Below are 20497 nucleotides of genomic sequence, written 5' to 3' on the forward strand. Positions count from 1 at the left end.
TGCATTATCTCTTGTTCTTCTAGCAATCCTGTGACCTGGGTATTACTAACTTATTTTTCAGAAAAGGAAACAGACTCAGAAAAGTTAAATGTGGTCCAATGGCATATTGCTAATGAGTAGATACGGTGGAACTCAAGTTCTGAGCTCCAGCTAGTGCTGCCTGTTGTGGTCTTGACTGTCCCAAAAGCATTTTCCTGTGTTGCTCAGCCTGGATAGGAGCAGCCTGGGGGTCCTGTTCATGAAGACAGAGCCCACACTCCAGCTAATTATGTACACACAGAATGACTTTAAGTCACTGAAGGTGTCTTTCATTTTTGTTTTCTGTTTTGCTCTTGAACTGCTGAACAGTGCTGAGGGCCTCCCATGAGGTTGTCTAGTGCTGGAGAGCGAAGCTAGAACCCTGTGCATGCCATGTGTGTGCACCAGTACTTGGAGCCAGCTCCCTGCCCCTACAGGTGTATTTGTGTAGTTTGTACTCACTTTTTATGAAGAATTATGCTCTACTTTAGGGAGGATCACATGTATTAGCTGTTTAGATTACCAAAGAAATCTCAAGTTCATATACTCATTAAAAAATACAACAGGAGGGCCAGAGAGATGGTATAGCAGGCAGGGTGCTTGCCTTGCATGCAGCTCACCCAGGTTAGATCCCTGACACCACATATGGTCCCTTGAGCACTACCAGGAGTGATAGCTGAACACAGAGCCAAAAGTAAGCCCTGAGCGTTGCTGGGTGTGGTCCCAAAAGACCCAAAAAATATGTTAAATATATATATGCATATATCTATGGAAAAGGTCTCCCGTCACTGCATGGCAGGGAGTCCCTGCATAAGTCTAAGCCTCATTACTTCATTTAAAACTGGAAGACACGGGGCTGGAGCAATAGCACAGCAGGTAGGGCATTTACCTTGCACGAGGCTGACCTGGGTTCCATTCCCAGCATGCCATATGGCCCCTGAGCACCGCCAGGGATAATTCCTGAGTGCAGGGCCAGGAGTAACCCTTGTGCATCGCCAGGTGTGACCCAAAAAAGCAAAAAACAAAACAAAAAACTGGAAGACAGTTTCTTATCTGTGTGAGTTGTTTGTAAAGTACACAAAACAAAAACAAGAAGAGAAATATAAGTGAGTGTTCCCAAGAAAGGAAAAGAAAAAAAAAAGACTCAAAAGGCGACTGATTTGGCTTTGACCATTTCCTGGAGTTCTCTTCCCTGCAAGCAAAATAAAACAAAACTCAGCACAGCTGCCACCAGCCTGCTATGTGACAGCTGCTTAGGGTTGCCTTTTCTAGGGTTCTTGCGGGGCTTCCCTCAGAACAGGGGGAGCTGAATGGCAGGCTGGCAGCTAGATGTTCTAAAGGCATTTTTGTTTCTCAAAGGTCTGCCTTTACCTAATATATAAGAGAAAATCAGGATAGAAAAAGCCCAGAACAAGAAGGCTGGAGATCGATTGTGCTTGCATCAAGCACACAATGAAGAGATCTGTGCACAGTCACTTGAAAAATCAACTATTGACTTGCATCTCAAGCTCCATTTTTTTTCCTTCTCATCCTCCTGTTTTTATGGAAGTACTTTGATTTACAATATAGTTAATGATAGCTTCATGCAAACATAGTTCCAAAACCAGGGTTCTGAAAGTCCAGCCCTTTGAGCCATCTCCCTGGTCCTGCATGAACCAATGGAAGAGTGCCTGCTTGCCTCCACCAATGTTTCCCCAATCCCCTCAAATCCATGGCTCCCAAGCTAAATTCTTGCAGACCAACTCTCTGGTTCTGCTGTCCTGGGAAATCTGTTCCTTCCTTATTATGTACCTTTATTTTGGTTTTATTTTATTTTCACAGATTCTGTTTTTCAATTTTTTTTTAATTTCAGGAAATCCTTTTTTTTTAAAAGCCACATCTGCAGTGCTCAGGGTTTACTCCCAGCACTGTGTTCAGGAGTCACTCCTGGCAGGGACCATATGGGGTGCTGGGGATGGAATCTGGATCAGCCGCATGAAGACAAGCACCGTACCTGCTGTATTATCGCTCCAGCCCTGAAAATACTTTTTTTGTTGGTGGGGAGGGGGCAATTTCCAAATGTTTGAGTCCCCCACCCATCCCCTTTTTGTTCTGGCACAGACACCAGGACAAACGGTGTGTACATTATTCCGACCTATTAACCATGTGGCTCTTGTTGTTTTGCATGGAATAAGACACATGATGAAGACAACCAATGAAAGCCAGATGTGTTATCACAGCTGAGGACCTCAAGACCTGGCTGCAAAGGACAAAGGGAGTGAGGTGCCTCCTACATGGATGAAGCTGATTTCTCTGAAGATAGAACTTCTCAGCAACTGGAAGACTTGCCTTATGATGGGGCTTTCACCCAAATTAAGACTTATAATGATTATAGCAATAAAGGCATCTATGATGTCCCAAGCCAAATGATTTCCACAGCAGAAAACCATCAAGAAGAGAATCCCCCTAAAGAGACCTACAGAAATGTAGACCTGGCCTTGGTGCCCAATAAAATGACTAATAATGCCATCAACGATATATCTGTTCAAGAGAAACCAGGTACCTTTCATCCTCATCCTCCAGATAATAAGAGAAACCCTCCAAAGACCAACATTTCTAGTACTTTACTCTGTCATCTTTCCAAAGAGAAATTATTAAATGGTCAAGGCATTACTTGTGAAGCTCTCCTGGAGAACTTCAACACTGACAGTTGCGATGAAGCTATTATTAAAAGTCTCTTTTTGCATTACACTAAGAAATCTCAACTAAAAGAGCGACCCCCAGAACTCACTAACCAATCTCCAATCAAGAGGGATGGTGAAAACAGAAATGAGACTCCAAGCAGGACAGAAGAAAACCCCACTGACTTCAGAGGGGCAGTAGCTACTGGAGATAGGAGTCTTCAAGGAAATCCAAATTTCCTAACTAAAATCAAGAGCCAAAGTGACAAACGAAAAGATGGTTATGGATGGGCCCTCCAGAAGCAGAAGACTGAAAATGCCAGTTCATGCTGGTGGTTCAAATTTGGGCAAGGTCAAGCTCATGACCTTTGCTCTAATTTCCCTAAGGTTACTCCTAAAGAGAATAACCCTCAAGACAGCCACATTGATAGATCACTTATGGTAGATAAACAAACCAGATTTACACCTACATTGAGAGATAAACTGGCTATTGTGCAAGACATTTTAGAAAGCATGGCTAGGTTGAATTGCGCTGAAAAACATGAACAGAGAAGAAAAACCATGGTACCTTTGTGCCAGCCACGGGTGAGTTAAACTACGTGTAGGAAAAGGTATCAGTCCGCTGCTCTTCTTGATCTGTCTGGGTGTGGAGGGAGAGATGGGGTTATGTATTGAGCTGAGGTCTAGTTCTGAGGCTCCCAGATCTGACTGAACACCTTGATCTCTCAGAACCTTAGTGGTGGTCACATGACACAGGATAACAGGTAAAAAATTGAAGGAATCTTTTTTGTGTTTGTTTTGAGGTCACACCTAGTGGTGCTCAGAGGTCACTCCTGGCAGTGCCCAGGAGGGTAGTGCTGTAGGAGGAATCAGGGCTTTGAAATTCTGGCCCTCTGAGCCATCTCCCTGGTCCTGTATGTATTAACATGAATAAAAACTTTCACCCTTGAATTTGAGCCTTCATATTAAAAAAAAAATCTTTATTTCATCTTCTCTTTCTCCACTTAGCTTTCCCCTCTCAGGAACCATCCTCTGTTTTTTGGCTGGTCCCTAACCTCTCCTAAGGCCCTGAACTCTGAGTTCCTGCCTCACAAGGAACATCCATTTTGTCCTTGCTTCCTCCCTGAGACCTGCTCTTTTTCAGGGCCTCCTTTAGGTACCCCTCAGACACGGGACTCTTCAGAGCTCCTGGGCCCTCATCACCCATCCTTATTTGCTTAGTTTTTCAGAGTGATTATCTGATCCTGTATTGGATTATAATTTGTAAATATTTTTCATTCACTCTGTTTGTGTATTAGGAGTACACAAATTGGCCTTCATCTTCCATTGCCTGATATTCCCCAGAGGACTGGCTTATTTTACACACATACAAACACACACACAAACACACACACACACACACACACACACCTTGACTATTCTAAATTGAACTGAGTTAGGTTCTCTATTAGATCCTCTAATAACATACCGTAGTCTGCTATATTGAGAATTACTTAATAGATGCTATTTCCCCTTGACAACAGTCCCTGTCTTCCTTCCCATCCCCAAACAACATCTGGACATGCTGAGGGTCAGTGTCTTGATTCCTCATCACAGGCTGATTATTTGAAACCCAGTGGTTAGGTAAATTTACATGAATCTTCCTTTTATTTCTTTAGCAAGTTGCCAGGACCTACACTTTGTCTTTCTATGTCCCCCTTCTTGCTTCAACTCTCTTTTTCAACTGAGTTTGGGAACCCCAAAAGGTGAAGGAAACCACCCCTTCTCCCCCACATTCACATGTCTCCCTCGCTGGCAACCTAGGTGTGTTGCCCAGATGCTTCTGTCATCTTGGGATGTGGGAACTCTCAGAAGTGCTTGTTCTGCTCACTGCAGATCCCTGGGTGCTTTCGGGCCATGGGGTTAAGGAGTCAAACAGTCATCAGGCTCAGCTCTCCTGGCAGTGAGGAGTCTGAAGCTGGTCTCTAGCTTTTTCATCATAGGTTTGGGGAACTGGACCCTGTACTTTCTGTGTTCATCACATAACTGAGAGAGTTATAATAATCACAACTAATTTGGCCACCACTGTGCTTTGCTAATGTTTCTGAGCTAATGTTACTGGGAACAATGGGAAGAAGAGCTTTGAGAGGAATCATTCTGGATTTAAAACTCTCCCAGTAGCCTGCTGTGAAGCAGAAAAAGGCGGATTCTGGGTAATAATCACTAGCTTGATGTGGGTTTTGGAACTTAATACATACCATTGTATAATATTTTCTAGTGAACTACATGTGGTGGGAGATATGAGATGGTAACAGCAACAGTGACAGAGCTAGAAAAAAAGCTCAGTGAAACAGTGTCTGTCCCCCAGAGGCCCTGGTTCCTCCTTGGAACCACACAAACACACACACAGAACATGCACACACGCACATATGCTCATATATAGAAAGCTACCAACAAGATCAACAATGGTCCCTGTCCTTGTGGAGCTAATGGTATACTTTATTTATTTATTTATTTATTTATTTATTTATTTATTTATTTGCTTTTTGGGTCACACCTGGCGATGCACAGGGATTACTCCTGGCTTTTCACTCAGGAATTACTACTGGCAGTGCTCAGGGGACCATATGAGATACTGGGATTCGAACCCGGGTCGGCTGCGTGCAAGGCAAATGCCCTACCCACTGTGCTATCGCTCCAGCCCCGGTATACTTTACTGATCATATGATTTTATCTATTTTTTGAGGTACTAGGGATTGAATAAACACAGGGTCTCGCATATGAAAGCAAGTGTTCTGCCCTGAGATATATTGGACCTCTTAAGATCTACTTATGAGATATTTTTGAATACTTCATATACTAGTATCAAACAAGTAGTGATTACAGTAGTAGCTAAGACATAGTGAATGTTGCCATGTGACATACTCTACAGCTATACTGTACATTTGATGTGGATCTTGGCCACACCTGACATTGCCCCAAATCTTATTCCTGGTTCTGTGCTCAATTCCTGGTGGTGCCTGGGGGCCCATATGCTGTGCCAGGGATTAAACCAGGATAGCTGCAAGACAACTATTGTTCTGGCCCCTACACTGTACATTTAATCCTTCCAACAATCCTTATGAGATGGGATCTATTACTATACACTCAGCACTGCTAAGGAATGTGAGGTTTATGGTAATGAAACTGCCCTGGGTCAGCCTGGAGTCCAGCCTTGGTAGTAGAGGCCAGTTTCCTCCAAGTTTCTGCTGGTCCTTCCGTGTGATGGTACTCTTGTCAGCATCAATAATAATGTATTCTTCTCCTTTAATTGTGCAGATGGACCCTACAGTACATTTCCACCAGGAATGTCTCTCAGGTACTAGTACTTAGATATTCTTTTTTTTTTTTGCTTTTTGGGTCACACCCAGCAATGTTCAGGGGTTACTCCTGGCTTTGCACTCAGGAATTACTCCTGGCAGTGCTTGGGGGACCATATGGGATGCCGGGGATCGAACCCGGGTTGGCCGCGTGCAAGGCAAACGCCCTACCCGCTGTGCTATCGCTCGGGCCCCTAGATATTCATCTTGAAGCTTAAAAAAAAAAGTAGTGATTACAAGAGATTCCGCCCTGAAACGTAGATGAATGGTAGCCAAAATGACTTCTTTCTTCTACAGGAATGGAACCAGATACCGGTCCCTTTAAATTGTCATCAACTGGTCACAAAAACGTTTCCTTGAGTTCTTCTTACATATTTCAAAAGATATCCCAAGGGAGTCAGATATGTCAGAAGTTGAAAGAACAGACAAATCAACTGAAGACTAAAGTAATGTTTTTAGACTCATTATAAAGATCAGAAGCAACCAGATTCAAGCATGAGGCATCAGTCATTAATGAACATATTGTATTTCTTTCACTGCAGGTAGAAGCATTTTCTAAAAGCATAGCACAGGACTCTTCACATAATTTGCAAGCCAGAAAGCAGGTAATAATTTTTATACTGTTTTAAAAATCTTTATTAAGGGACAATAGATAGCTCAAAAGGCTGGGGTACATGCCTGGCATCTGGAGGCCCCCTGGGCTTCCTTCCTGATACCACATTGTCCCCTGAACACTACCAGGATGCCTCATGCTCCCCAGCACTGCAGGGATCAGGCAGAATTGGGCCAAAAACTGTCAGGAGTGACCTCACAGTCTGAGTACTACTTGGAAACCCCAAAACAAAACAAAAATAAGCTTTTGAGAGCTTTTATTTTGCTTTTTGGGTGGCACCTGGCGATGCATAGGGATGATTCCTGGCTCTGCACTCAAGAATTACTCCTGGAGGTGCTCGGGGGACCATATGGGATGCTAGGAATCAAACCCGGGTCAGCCATGTGCAAGGCATTGAGCCCTATTTACTGTGCTATTACTCCAGTCCCATTTTGGGAGACTTTTGACATGGGTTAAAACAAGGCTTCAGAGTCAGAGAGATAGTAGAGCAGGTAGAGCATGGCCTTGAATGCAACTGGCCTGGGTTTGATTCTCAGTACCCCATATGATCCCCTCTGAGCACCATCATGGAGTGACCCTTGAGCCAGGAGTAAGCCCTGAGCACTACCAGGTGTGGCCTCCAAACCAATAAAAGAATAAAAACAAAGCAAAACAAAATAAAACACCACCACCACCAACAACAACAACCCAAATCCCCTAAGACCCCAACAACAACAAAAACCCAGAAGGCAAATGGTTTCACAGCACCACATTCTTTCTGTGTTGTGATGGTGGACATACTCTATTCATAAATGCTTTGCTGAAGCATAAATTATCTTTGCATTACTGGGGTAAAAAAGAGCTTAGAATTCACTGGCTTTTCTTCCTAGCATCTATTAGTCACGCTGTTGTTCCCCACCAGTTCCTCATAATAATCTGCTTTCATGGGCGACCCAAGAGAAGCACATGTCAACTTCTTTGAAGGGACAGAGGAGATACCAGGTTTTAAAGCTGCCAGCATCTGTCGAGTGAAGTGAGCTAGAAGGAAAGGTACAGATACAGAATGATCTCTCTCATGTGTGGGACTTAAAGATACACAGCAAGAGCCAAAAGGCAACATAATGGGAGAAGTTATCCACACTATTGAATTGTGGGGTAGGGAAGGAGGGGTTTTGGGGTCTTTGGAAGAGGTAGGTGGGTACACTGGTGATGGGTGCAGTGTTGGAATTATGTGCATGAGGAACTGTAGTATAGTATATATTCTGTAGTATATATTTATTAATATATACTACAGAATCTCAATAAAAAACAAAAAATTAAAAATAAAACAAGGATGCAATAAAAATTGAAACACACACATATACGTTACACACACAAACACATCTCATACAAAAAATCTACCAGTATCTGGCAAGTCAGTAAATAAATTTGAGAACTCTTGGGAACAGAGCAGATAGTACAATAGGTAGAGTGTTTGCTTTGCATGCAACCGACCCAAGTTCAATCCCCAGCTGACATATGGTCCACCAAGTAACCACCAGTAATTCCTGAGTACAGAGTCAGGAGAACCCCTGAGCATTGACAGTGTATCCCAGAAAGCAAACCAAAAAAACCCCACCACAACAAAAATCTTTGGCCTCCTTGCTTGTTGATGCCTTTAATTAAATTACTGATTTATGTTGTAAGCATGCCTGCCATGTTCGTCCAGGGTTGTGGGAAACGGGGAATATGGGAGGTGAGATGTGGCATCATGCCAATGGAGACAAAAGGTTGAGGCCAGCAGCACCAATAGGTGAAACTTAAGCTGGTTAGGTCACTGGGTCAGCAACAGGCAAGCTCAGAACCCCAGATCACAAGGACATGGCCAATCTCACATGGAGACTCTACTTCAGAAACAACCAAAGCAGGAGGACCCGCTTCCGTGAGAGAAGATCTATTATTCACCCATCACATGAATTTAACTAAATAACTAGTTTATCCAGTCCACAAATACTTATCTCAGGTCCTAAACTCTACCACACACTAGGAATTTGGAGATGAAGAAAAAAAAATTTTTTTCTAAATGACTTGTGGTACTATATCCTTGAAACTACAGACTAGAAAAAAAGACAAGGAAACAAAATTGGTGAAATAGTACAGAGGTTGCAATGGTAGCCTAGAAGCTGCCACTCCAGGCAGTTAGAGTAAGGCACTCTGGATTGCTTCCTCTAAGGTGGGCATGGTAGGAGGAATATAGGTGAACTTGGCAGAGTAAGGCCAGAGAGCTATTTCTTTTCTTTTTTTAATTTTTAAAATTTTATTGAATCACCGTGAGATAGTTACAAGCTTTCATGTTTGGGTTACAATCTCTCCCATGATTGTATGATCAAACACCCATCCCTCCACCAGTGTACATTCCCCACCACCAATATTCCAGGTATACTCCCCCTTTCCCACCCTCCCACTACCTCTAAGGCAAACAGTATTCCCCATACTTTCTCTCTACTTTTGGGCATTATAGCTTGCAACACAGACACTGAGAGGTCATCATGTTTGGTCCATTATCTACTTTGGGCATGCATCTCCCATCCCAACTGGTTCCTCCAGCCATCATTTTCTTAGTGATCCCTTCTCTATTCTATCTGCCTTCTCCCCTCTGCTCATGAAATAGTCTTCCAGCTATGGGGCAATCCCCCTGGGCCTTGTATCTACTGTCCTTGGGTGTCAGCCTCATGTGATGCTACCCTGCACTCCATGAGTGCAGTCCAGAGGGCTGTTTCAAGAACAGAAATCAACAGGCACCAAAGTCCAGGGACAAGGAAATGCTGATAGTGTGATAAACTGCATGGTATGGTAACTAATGCGAAGAGCTGAAGGTTCAAGAGGTGAAAAGGAAGGCGGAAGCTAGAAAAGAGGACTCCTCAATGAAAAGCCCTTAACACATTGGTTCCATTTGTGTTAATTAAACCACATCCAAGTGGAAGTTCCTTGTGGTATGCAACAACACTTTAAGTCATGCTAAGGAGCTTAAGTTGCATTCTGTGGGTGAATGATGGGGCAACACTGAAGGATTTAAAACCAACAAACAGTGATATCATATAAGACTGTAGGAACAGACATTGGTTCAGAAGCCAAGATCCAAGGATCAAGTTTTGAAGATCTGAGCCAAGGGTGACAAAAGTGAAGAGAGAACATAGAAACACAAGGGGTTAAGGAAGTGGTTAAGAGATGGCAGGCTGAAATGGGTGAGTGAGGGAAGGGAGGAGGCTGGGTGAGTTCCAGATCTCTAGCTTAGGCAAACAAAGCAAGGGATAAAAGTGGAAGATCTGGTTCAGAATGGGTGTGGAGGCAAGGGCGAAGGGTCAAGTTCAGTTTGGGATGTCTCTGAGGTGCCTACAGGACATCCGACTGGAGAGGTTCAGCAGGGAATCAGAGCAATGGACCTGGGGTTGTCAGGGCTGGAAAGGGAGATTTGATTGTGGTTGTGGTTTGAGATAGACCAAAGGTAACATATAGTAGCAGCAGGGAAGACATCCAAGGACAGAATTACAGCAATTGACAACCAGGAACAGGTGACTCCAGAAGGATCCACAAAGAGACCAACAAGGAGAGACCCAGAAGATCATGGCAGACCTGGAAGGGGCAAAGTTGCAAAAGCTAAGAACAAAGAGGGTTTTATGAAGCGGAAGATTTTAAGAAGTGAAAGGTTTTCAAGACTATCAAATAAATGTTCCAGAGGAAAAAATCAAGGGGGGAAGAAAGATGAGAAAGAGAAGTAAGGGAGGGACAGAGGTCGGGGCGTCAATTATACCAGTGGTGTGGGAGTATACCCAAAGCACAGAATCAACAATGCTGAAAATATGAGATCAAAGTTGCAACCATTGAAAAACATATAAAAGAAAAAGTTATGAGAGTTCTTTATAGATTTTGGATACTTACCCCTAGTGAAACCTAAGATGTACAAATATCTTTCCCCAGTTTCTTGATTGATTTCTTTTTTCTGGTAGTTTTTGTTGTTGTTGTTGTTGTTATATAGAAGCATTTTTATTTTTATGTAGTCCCATTTGTTTATTCTTGCATTTGTATTCCTTATAAATGGAGCTGAATTTCCAAATACATTAAGAAGGGACCCCCTGGCCCGACAAAAAAGTTTATTACACTGATCAAGATACTTGCTCTCTGAAAACCTGCCACATTTTCCATAAGACTGAAAAACTATGTTATGTTGTGAGAATTGAAAAGAATAATATGCTTACAGAAGTTTAGCAAAATAATGAGTGAAACTTATTAATAAACATTCTACTGAAAAAAGTTGCAACCTTTGAACTCTGTCATGTGCCCCTCGAGGTGGCAGGCAGGGATGGGGGGTTGGGGTTAGGGATGAAGTATGGGAACACTGGGAGGAAAGTTGGCAATGGTGGTGGGATTGTTGTTGAAATATTATATGCTTAAAACTGTAACTTTGTCAATGATGATCCTTTAATGAAATCACTGTCACTGTTACTGTCATCCCGTTGCTCATCGATTTGCTCGAGCGGGCACCAGTAATGCCTCCATTTCGAGACTTGTTGTTACTGTACTTGACATATCGAAGCTACTGAGAGTATCTAGCCCACACGGCAGAGCCTGGCAAGCTACTTTAATGGAATAGTTTTAAATATTTTTTAAAATGTTCTGGATTAGGAAGGAAAGCAAGATGTGCACTGGATTTGAGAGCCAATAGCACGAGGGAGCCTGGAAGTATTGAGTCAGAGTGCATGCGTAAAGGAGTGTCAGAGCCAGGCTTTGGGTGAGAGCAAATAATTGGAAAGGGCTGAGCAAAGCAGAGAGGAATAATCCCAGGCACGAGACTACCGAGGCCTTCACTTAACAAGATGCTTCCTGATGTTGGAGGGACTCGTGTTTATGCTGAGGGAAGAGTGAGGCGGCTCCTGACACAATAGCCCTCCCGTAAATTCCAGGCACCTTTGGCGTATCCAGGGGAGGAAGACAGATAGGACTTAGACTCACCTTTTCCACATGAGCTGCGCAAACCCAGCATTGGATACTGCAGCAAGTATCTGGTTGTTCTACTTATTAGTTACGAGACCTTAAACACAAAGCATGGCTCCCCATCTCAAATGCTAGGAGAATTTAGTGAGGTACAGTTGTGGGTCCTAATCAGAACATTTACAAAATACAATTGTGGTTCAGAAAACTGTGCCCTGGGGCCTGAGTAATAGTACACCCGGGAGAGAGTGAAGCATTTGGGCCGCTCTGGTGGGCACCACCAGCTGGAGACTGCTCCGGACCCCAGACCGGGTCAACAACACCGGGGTGCTAGACGGAGAAGGTACAGCTGGCACGCCTTCTCCAGATGGAGCCCCTCGACACTGAGCTTCTACAAACACGGCTTCAGTATGAGGGACTGGGACACCTCCAAACCGCGCGGCCACTTATGCGGCTTATGCGGCCGCGCGACCTTTCCTGATATACAAAATATATGCTCAGGAATGGCTCCGCCACCCCTGAGCGTCCATTATCCTAGAGGCACAGAAACCAATCTCAGAACGCAGCGGCTGCTGGCAGTTATACTCCTTTTTTTACCGGCAGCTCCTTGCAGAATGTCTCCAAACTGAGAACTAGGCCGTGGCCCCATGCCTGCCTGAAGGGGAAAGATTTTCTCTCTCGCCTTTTCCTTGCTGGGGGGGAAGGACATGGCGACCGCCATATTATGAGGACCACTAATGAGAAATACAAGCTTGCAATGATCCAATTTCTGGAAGAAATTTCCCTGGACTTAGTTGCTAAAATACAAAAATCCAAGACCTCATATCTCTTCACAGCAGGTCTGTCTGTAGTGGGGAACTCCTAATAATAATAGTGAGTTTTTTTTTGAAATATTGAATGTAACCAAAGTAAAGAGAAAGTAAAGTGAAATTTATCAGTTACACAGGTGGAGGGAGGGAGGGAGGGATGGGAGGTATACTGGGGCTTTTTTGGTGGTGGAATATGTACACTGGTGAAGGGATAGTTGTTTCAGCATTGTATAACTGAGACTTAAGCCTGAAAGCATTGTAATTTTCCACATGGTGATTCATTAAAAAAAAAAAAATAGTATACCAGGGAGAGTGTTTGCCTTGATCACAGCTGACCCAGGTTCTGTCCCCAGCATCCCATATGGTTCCCTGAGACTGCCAGGAGTGATTCCTGAGTTTAGAACCAGGAGTAGTAACCCCTGAGCACTGCCAGTTGTGGACACAAAAACCAACCCACCCACCCTCCCAAAAAAGAGAAGAAACCTGTGCTCTATTATCTTCTGAGATAAAATATAACTTAAAGGGCTGGAGAAATACCTAGCATCACATTTGGTCCCCCTGAGCACTATCAGGTGTGATCCCTCAAATCAAATAAAATCAAACCAAACATGCAATTTAAATTCCAAATCCTAGGGATCAGAGTTGTGGCTCATCAGTATAGCCCAGATCCTGTGTGAGGCCCTGGGTTCAATTCCCAACATCCCAAATCCCAAAAAACCCAATTTACAGAAATCCTAATTCATAATCAGATGATTCCTTCTCATGGTTTTAGTTGCTATTTTTATGCTACCAATTTCTAAATTATTATTGTTCAGTTCTCAACTTTAGTTCTAGAGGTTTATGTGTATTTTCACTTGGATATCCCTCTCACTGAAAACCTGGTCCAACACTGACACCTTGCTCAACATTAACGTCTTTATTCATGATTTTTGCTCTTCCAAATTCCCCATGTCCACGATTTCATACTCACATCTGAAGCTAGAAACACAAACACTGACTGGGAGATTACATGTGATTTGGGGTTCTGGCAAGAAACAGATTTGGTTTTCTCAGTAGTAGAGGACACTTTTTTTCCCTTTGAGGGGCCACACCTGTCTGCGCTCAGGGCGTACCCTTCATTCTGTTGCTAGGGAATCATTTGTGGTAAATCCAGGTCAACTGTGCTCAAGGCAACCTCCATCCCTGCCATACATCTCTCTGACTCCTGAGAATTCTGCAAGTCTGACTTCAGTCTCACTTTTTCCACTGAGCCATAGCTAATTATTGAAAACCAATTTCTTTTCTCAACTGGAATAAAATCACTGGGATTGGCAAGGAAGAGAGCCCCAAATCCTGGAACACTTGCTCTGCATGCAGCTGGGCCAGGATGCACCCTGGGCACCACCTGCCCATGCCCCCTGCCCCTAAGAACCAAGAGGAGCATTGCCAGGGGTACCCAAGATCAGGGATATCCTCTGGCACAAATTTTGTCTCTCACATTTCTGGCCAAGAGTCAGATTCAAGAAGTGCTGAGTGACTGGGCTGGAGGGTTGAAGCCTCTTGACATCAGGAAAAAGCCCTGACCTGCAGTCAGAGCACTGATCTGCACAGGTGTCTGTGGTGACCCATTCGGCTAGACCTCCTGCAGCTGCTTCCTGTGGTGCCCACCAAGGGTTGCAGACCCAAACCCAAGACCTCCAGCTTTGGGTCATTTCGATGATCTATGTGGCATCATAGAGACTTCTCCGAGCTCCAATTTCCTTCTTGCTGAAACTGGGGTGTTAAAATGTACTTGGCACTATTTAACACATTGAGGTGGGGATTCAGTAAGAGAACCACAGGCAGGTGTTCTGTCAGCGAGCAGTCTATCTGCAAACCTTGAGTATTAGTCTCTTCCCACTAAGGATGCTCAAGGCCTGAGTGGGTTCTACATTAGGTGCAGCAGGACGGGTGCTCAGCTGGCACTCCAAGGATGCTGGGAAAGTTGTTATGACTCCGAGGCTGTCTAGATGTTACATGTCACTTGGGAACAAAAATAACAGCCCAAAGGATGGTTGCTTCATTTTGACACTTTGGCAGGTATGTTCTAGGAAAAAACAGCTCCCCCCACACACTTATGCGGGAATGATGGGAATGATTCCATTGATTCTCCACCCCCCCCCCGCCCCCAACTTCCACAGGCTCTGGAGACTCTACAGGAATCCCGCCTTCCAGAGCAGGAGTGTCCCATGGCAGAGAAGGAACAAGTGACATCACAGCAACTGGTCTACAAGCATGAGTCCCCTGCCACCAGCAACGATGACCCAGAAAGGTCAGACTTAGACTGTGTGAGGTGAGGGGTCAAAGACAACTTCCTTCAGGCGGAAGTTCTGATGTGACTGCCAACTTAGTGCTTGCAAAGCCACGGCTCAAGGGTCAGAAGCCATCGCTGTGAGCCACCACTGCCCCATGCAACAAGTCTGGAGTTCTGTCAGTGGGTATTCTTCTGCGGGGTACTGCCCGGTGGTGTGCCCCACAGGAACTGCTGTCTCCAGGAGGAGAAATCTTGCATTTTGTTGGATAGTGTTATGATTGGTTCTGAGACTTTGGAGCATAAGAAAACCCTAGAAAAGCTCGTGTGCTACCTCTGAAAGGGTTGTTGCCTCCCCACATCCCTCCTGTCTTTTTTTCTTCAGATTTTTAAAAAGTCGTAAGTTTAGTTATAGACATTCAATATTCCAACACCAATTCCACCACCATTTCACCTTCTCATCACAATTATTTTCAATTTTCCCATCCACTCCTTGAGCCTGCCCCCATAGCAGGCCTCCAGTAATTAATTTTATATTGCTTGTTATAAATGATTTGCGAAAAAAGATGATCAAAAAAATGTTTCCTTAGAAGAAAGTTAATGAATATTGTTTCTCACCATGGAAGTCTTAAGTCCTTGTATAAGTGGTTACTAAGCAGGATTGGAGCTATATAGTACAGTGGATAGGGTGTTTGGCTTGCACTTGCCAACCCAGGTTAGATATCAGGTGTCCCATATGGTCTCCCAAAGCTCTGCCAAGAGTAATTTCTGAGTGCAGAGCCAGCCATCAGTAACTCCTGAGCATCACTGGGTGTGACCCAAAAAGAAAAAAAAACAGGTTACTAAGATGTTGTTACAGGTTAAGCCTTCTATGTTTATATTTTGCTAATCGAGATTAGTTGTCTTCTACATTATATTCCACTCAATCTGGTGTGCTACTTCCTGTTTATTAGCATTTTAGAGTTTGAGATGTCACTGTGTGCTCCAGGAAGTCCAAAATTTTTAATTGGGTGACAGAGCTGGAGTTAAACTTTTAGCTAGGTGGTGGCTTTGGGGCATGTGCGTGATTGCCAGGGCTTCAGAAGTACAGGGAGATGGGAGGAGGTAGCCCATCCCCAACTCCACGAAACCTTAGAGATTTCAGCCACAAAATCCACATACCTGAGATTTTCTACAGATTAATTTCTGGATGAGGCAGTGGAGTCTGGCGGGAAGCATGGTGGTGATTGTGGAGTGTGGAGGTTTTTGGCTGCCAGGGCTCTGGGCAAGTGCTGGGCTTACCTGCCTCCCTCCAGGGTGCCCCAGACAACTCAGCCTTGCACTGGGTCTGGGAGAAATTCTGCCCCTTGTTTCTACTCCTGCTTTCTGGCCTGGTTCTCCTCTTTTTTGTCCTTCCATTTCTTTCCCATCCACACAAGTCCAAAGGGGCAGTGGGAGGATCATTGTTGACTGGGTTAGGTCATGTTGAGGGCCCCATAGATCCTGACCAAGGGAAGAGTTTAAGCTGAAAAGTCCAGGGATTCTCCAGGCCAGAGAGATAGGGCAGGGAGTAAGCACCTGCCCCTGCATGCAGCTGACTCCATGGTCCCTCAAGCACGGCAGGGGTGACCCCTGAGTCCATAGCCAGGAGAGCCTCCTGAGTACCATTGGGTGTATCCCAACTTCCCCTTGCCCCCTAATATAATAAAACATAAAGTCAGGGAATTCCAGAGTCACTGCATCTTCTACAGATCTGGATGCCTGCTTATTTACACTTCCAATTGACCATTTTTATGGCACCAGGATCCTCTCTATTTAATCCGAATAGCTTTAAGATATATTCCAAGACAAGGCTCAGACTGTTCCCATAGAATTTCCTGAAAAGAATCCATTCAGTAGTGTTAATATTTTGCACGTTCAGTTCTTTCTATTCATAGCATTTTAAACATGGAATCAATCTTGATGCCAAGATATTTCAATGGTTTATATATTGGCACTAGTGTTGTGAGACATTTTTTCCTAAAGTACAATTTCACTTTTTCCAAAATGAGTGAAACTTTGGTTTCAACACAGAGTGATTCAACAGCAAAGATGGGGTTTTAATATTGATTCCCCCTCCCGCCACCACTATGCCCAGGATTTATATTTTTTCAGCAGGGGTGAGGGAAGATCCCCATAGACTTTCACTATTTATTTAAAAATGAGTAGAGCAAGGATCTTATCTTTCCAATGAATCCCACTTGTTTTTAAGAGGAGGGTTCTGGGGCTCAAGGGATAGTACAGTGGGTAGGGTGTTAGCCTTGTACCCAGCTGGCCCTGGTTTTATCCCTAGCACCCAAATAAGTCCCCTAAGACCACCAGGGGTGATTCCTGATGGTAGAGGCAGAAGTAAGCCCTGAACACTGCTGGTGTGGCCCACAACCCAAGAATAATTTTTAAAAATAAAATAAGAGAGGCCTCTGCACATTAAATGCAAGTTAGTCAGTGTCTTAGGTATAGCTTTAGTTACACCCACACTGCTGAGCAGCAGTGTAAGTCAGGAGTGTTTCAACAACAGTTAGAGCCCCCACACAGGAGAAACTGTCAGCCGTGGGGCCAAGAGGACCAGGCCTCTGACCACACTCTGCCAATACATGCCCAGCGGTAGCCAGACTGGATCCACTGGAGACAGTTGCTGTCACTTTCCCCACGGCTTCATGGGACAAGTTAGAACTGCACACACCCCTTGAGGTCTCAGTATGTTAAGAGCTTTCAGTGTTAAGTCCAAAGACCATTGCTAATAACTTTTTATAGGGAAAAGAATTTTACAAATAATCTAATCTCTTCAGTCGAATCTTGAGGACTTACTGAAACCTTGTTACCTTTTCCATATTATTTTCCTAATATGCAAACGTATTTGGTGCCATTTGCTTCTTTCACAAACTAGAAGCCAAGCTGAAAAAGGAATGGGGTTCTGCCTCCATTGATTCCTTCTCTTGGGCAGGAAAGATCATGGGGTCTGGGGATGGGGTAAGACTTGCCTTGCCCCTGGTGATTTCCCAGCATGGGCCCCAGTGAGCTGCTACCAGCAACCTTTCAGCACAGAACTGGGAGTAGCCACCCCCGACCCCATTTAAAAATTCTCTTTTCTCTTGACCCCCAATGTTTAGAGAGGAGAGGACAAAAAAAGGAAAGAAATAAAGGGGGAAGAAGAGAACAGGCAATAATGGGTGAACAGGCACCAGGGCTTCAGTTATACTGGTGAATGGGAGAGCCAGATATCCAAAAGACAGACTCACAAAAACATAAGTGCAGCCACGAAACTCTGTAATGTGCTTGTCAAGTTGACAGGAGGCGACAGGGTAGAAGTTGGGGTGGGGAGGGAATATGGGAACACTGGTGTGGAGGAAAGTGGACACCAGTAGTTGGATTGGTATTAGAATATTAAATGCCTAAAACTCAATTAACAATAACTTTGTAAATGACAGTTCTTAAATTAAAAATATAATTTTTAAAAATAAATAAAATTAAAAAGATCCTCCTTTCTTGGGATCAACATAGAATCCTCCCTTCTGCTTTATGGAACAGATCACAAATTTCCTCAAAAATGCCTGTTGGCCAACCGTATAGCTGCCCTGTTTTTACCTCCTTTCTCCTTCATACACATTCCAGGCCCTCAGCCACAGTCTCGAAATTTTTCTTTCTTTTTTCCTTTTTGGGCCATACCCAGTGATGCTCAGGGGTTACTCTTGGCTCTGCACTCAGGAATTACTCCTGGAGGTGCTTGGGGGAGCATATGGGATAGTGGGGATCGAATCCGGAACAACCTCATGCAAAGCAAATGCCCTACCCCCTTGTACTATCACTCCAGCCCCCCTGAGTCTTTCTGAGGCCTGGTTTCTCATTATTCCATTTCCTTTAAACTTTCAGTTTCCCTTCCTTAGTTCTCTCACACCTAATATACTATGTGTGCCTCCATTTTATTTGGGTATTAGTATGCTTTCCCACGCCCAGTTCTTTGTCCCACCATTCACTGAATAGTCCATTGTGTGCATAGGGCGACCTATCCCCATTGTGTGCATTGTGTCCCCACAGAAGTCATAGATATCACCTCCATATGAATATTACTCTGGTTCCACCCCACCAATTTTCTTTTTAAATTTCCTTACCATTTAAAATTACCATACACTTTCTTCAACTATTCTTGCACACTCACCCTGTTTACTCACCAAATTCATTTTATTCCATTTGAGAAAAATTCCACTTGAATTGTTCATTCAACTTACAGATTAGTTCAGGAAAAGTTAAAATATTTGCAGTGATGGGCCAAAGGGATAGCTTAATGGATTGGAGCGTTAACTTTTCATACAGAAGGTCCAGATCTTTTCTGCATGGTCTCCTGAACAACCACCAGGAGTGACGTCTAAGCACAGAGCTGGAGAGCACTGCCCAGAATGGCCTCCTAAAAAAACAAAAACAAAAACAAAAAATTGCAATGAGTATTCTCAAACAGGACCATGATGTTTTTCATTTTAAAATACATTTTTGTAAAATGATTTTAAGCTACTCAAGTTTTTTTCTTGAATATTAACAACACACATTGTTTTTCTATATAATTATTCTCTATGGGAACTAAAGAAATTGTATGATTAATTAGTACCAAGTCATCTTATGCAGTTCTGGTGTTAGCCTTTTGTTGATTACCTTGGTTTTTCGGTATTGAGACAAATCATCTGCAAGTAATGATAGGTTCTCCTGTACCCCTTGCATTTTTTCCTCCTAAATATTTGTACTTCTTTGGGAATGTGACTCAGTAGTTCACAGCACATGCCCACATGTATGAAATCCTATGAGATTTATTTATCCATTTCATCTGGATTTTAACGAAGCATTTGATTAATCAATTAAGGTTTTGAGGCCACACCCAGCATTGCTCAGGTGCTATTTCTGATTTTGTATTCAGGGGTAACCCCTGGGTCAGCAGCATGCAAGGCCAAAGACCTTACTCCTATACTTTCTCTCTGATCTTCATCTGGATCTTATTTTACTTTATTTCATTTGGTTTTGGGGCTATCCCCAGCAGTGCTCAGAGCTCATTCCCGGCTCTGTGCTCAGAGCTCACTCCTGGCAGTGCTCAAGGTTTCCCATGAGGTGCTGGAGATCAAACCTAGGTCAGCTGCATGCAAAGCAAGCACCCTGTCCACTATACTGTCTCTGGCCCCCTAATCTGAATTTTAAACTGTATTTATAATAAATTGCTCAGTTCCGTTTGCCTAAAATTTTTTCATCAGGTGTTTTAACTTTCTCATTCTTAATGTTACTTATGTTTCTCAGACTTTCTATTTGTTATTTTATAGGTTTTTGTTTGGTTGGGTTCTGGGTTTTGAGCCACATCCAGTGGTTCTCAGGAGTTATTCCTGGCTCTGCATGTAGGGATCACTCTTGGAGGATTGGGGGGGACCATATGGGGTACCTGGGATCCAACCCAGGCCAGTTGTGTGCAGGGTAAGTGCCTTACTCACTGTACTATTGCTCCAGCCCTTGTTTGGTTTTGGAGTAACAGGGTGTTGCTTAGGGTGCCTGGGTGCTAATCCAGCAATGCTTGATCTAATGGGCCTGAGGGTTCATTGCTCAGGACACTGATTTTATGTGGCGTGGACCTAGCAGTGTTGGGAGTCACCAGGGCTATATATAGCAGTGCTAAGGGAAGGGCATGTGGTGCCAAGGACTGAAAACAGGTGTAGCACAGGTCAGGGATGTGCTCCAACTACTTCACCCATCTCCCCATTCCTTTAACTCTTTTCAATTCGATTGTAAATTATATCATTTTATTTTTATTAATTTTTTCTCTTTTGTTTCATTGTTTGTATATAGAAATGCAAAGA

General features: G+C 43.7%; 1 protein-coding gene across 1 annotated transcript in view; it reads left to right on the forward strand.

Annotated features, from left to right (window-relative positions):
• The first annotated feature begins 2291 nt into the window (after positions 1–2291).
• The window catches only part of AKNAD1 (AKNA domain containing 1), a 42412-nt gene continuing 24206 nt past the window's right edge, over positions 2292–20497 (forward strand). Inside the window, 5 exon segments of the mRNA XM_055139923.1 lie at positions 2292–3263; positions 5976–6015; positions 6314–6462; positions 6559–6621; positions 14545–14675. Coding sequence (XP_054995898.1) covers positions 2292–3263; positions 5976–6015; positions 6314–6462; positions 6559–6621; positions 14545–14675 — 1355 coding nt within the window.

This window comes from Sorex araneus, chromosome 5, assembly GCF_027595985.1.
Source record: "Sorex araneus isolate mSorAra2 chromosome 5, mSorAra2.pri, whole genome shotgun sequence".
NCBI classification, from domain to species: Eukaryota; Metazoa; Chordata; class Mammalia; order Eulipotyphla; family Soricidae; genus Sorex; species Sorex araneus.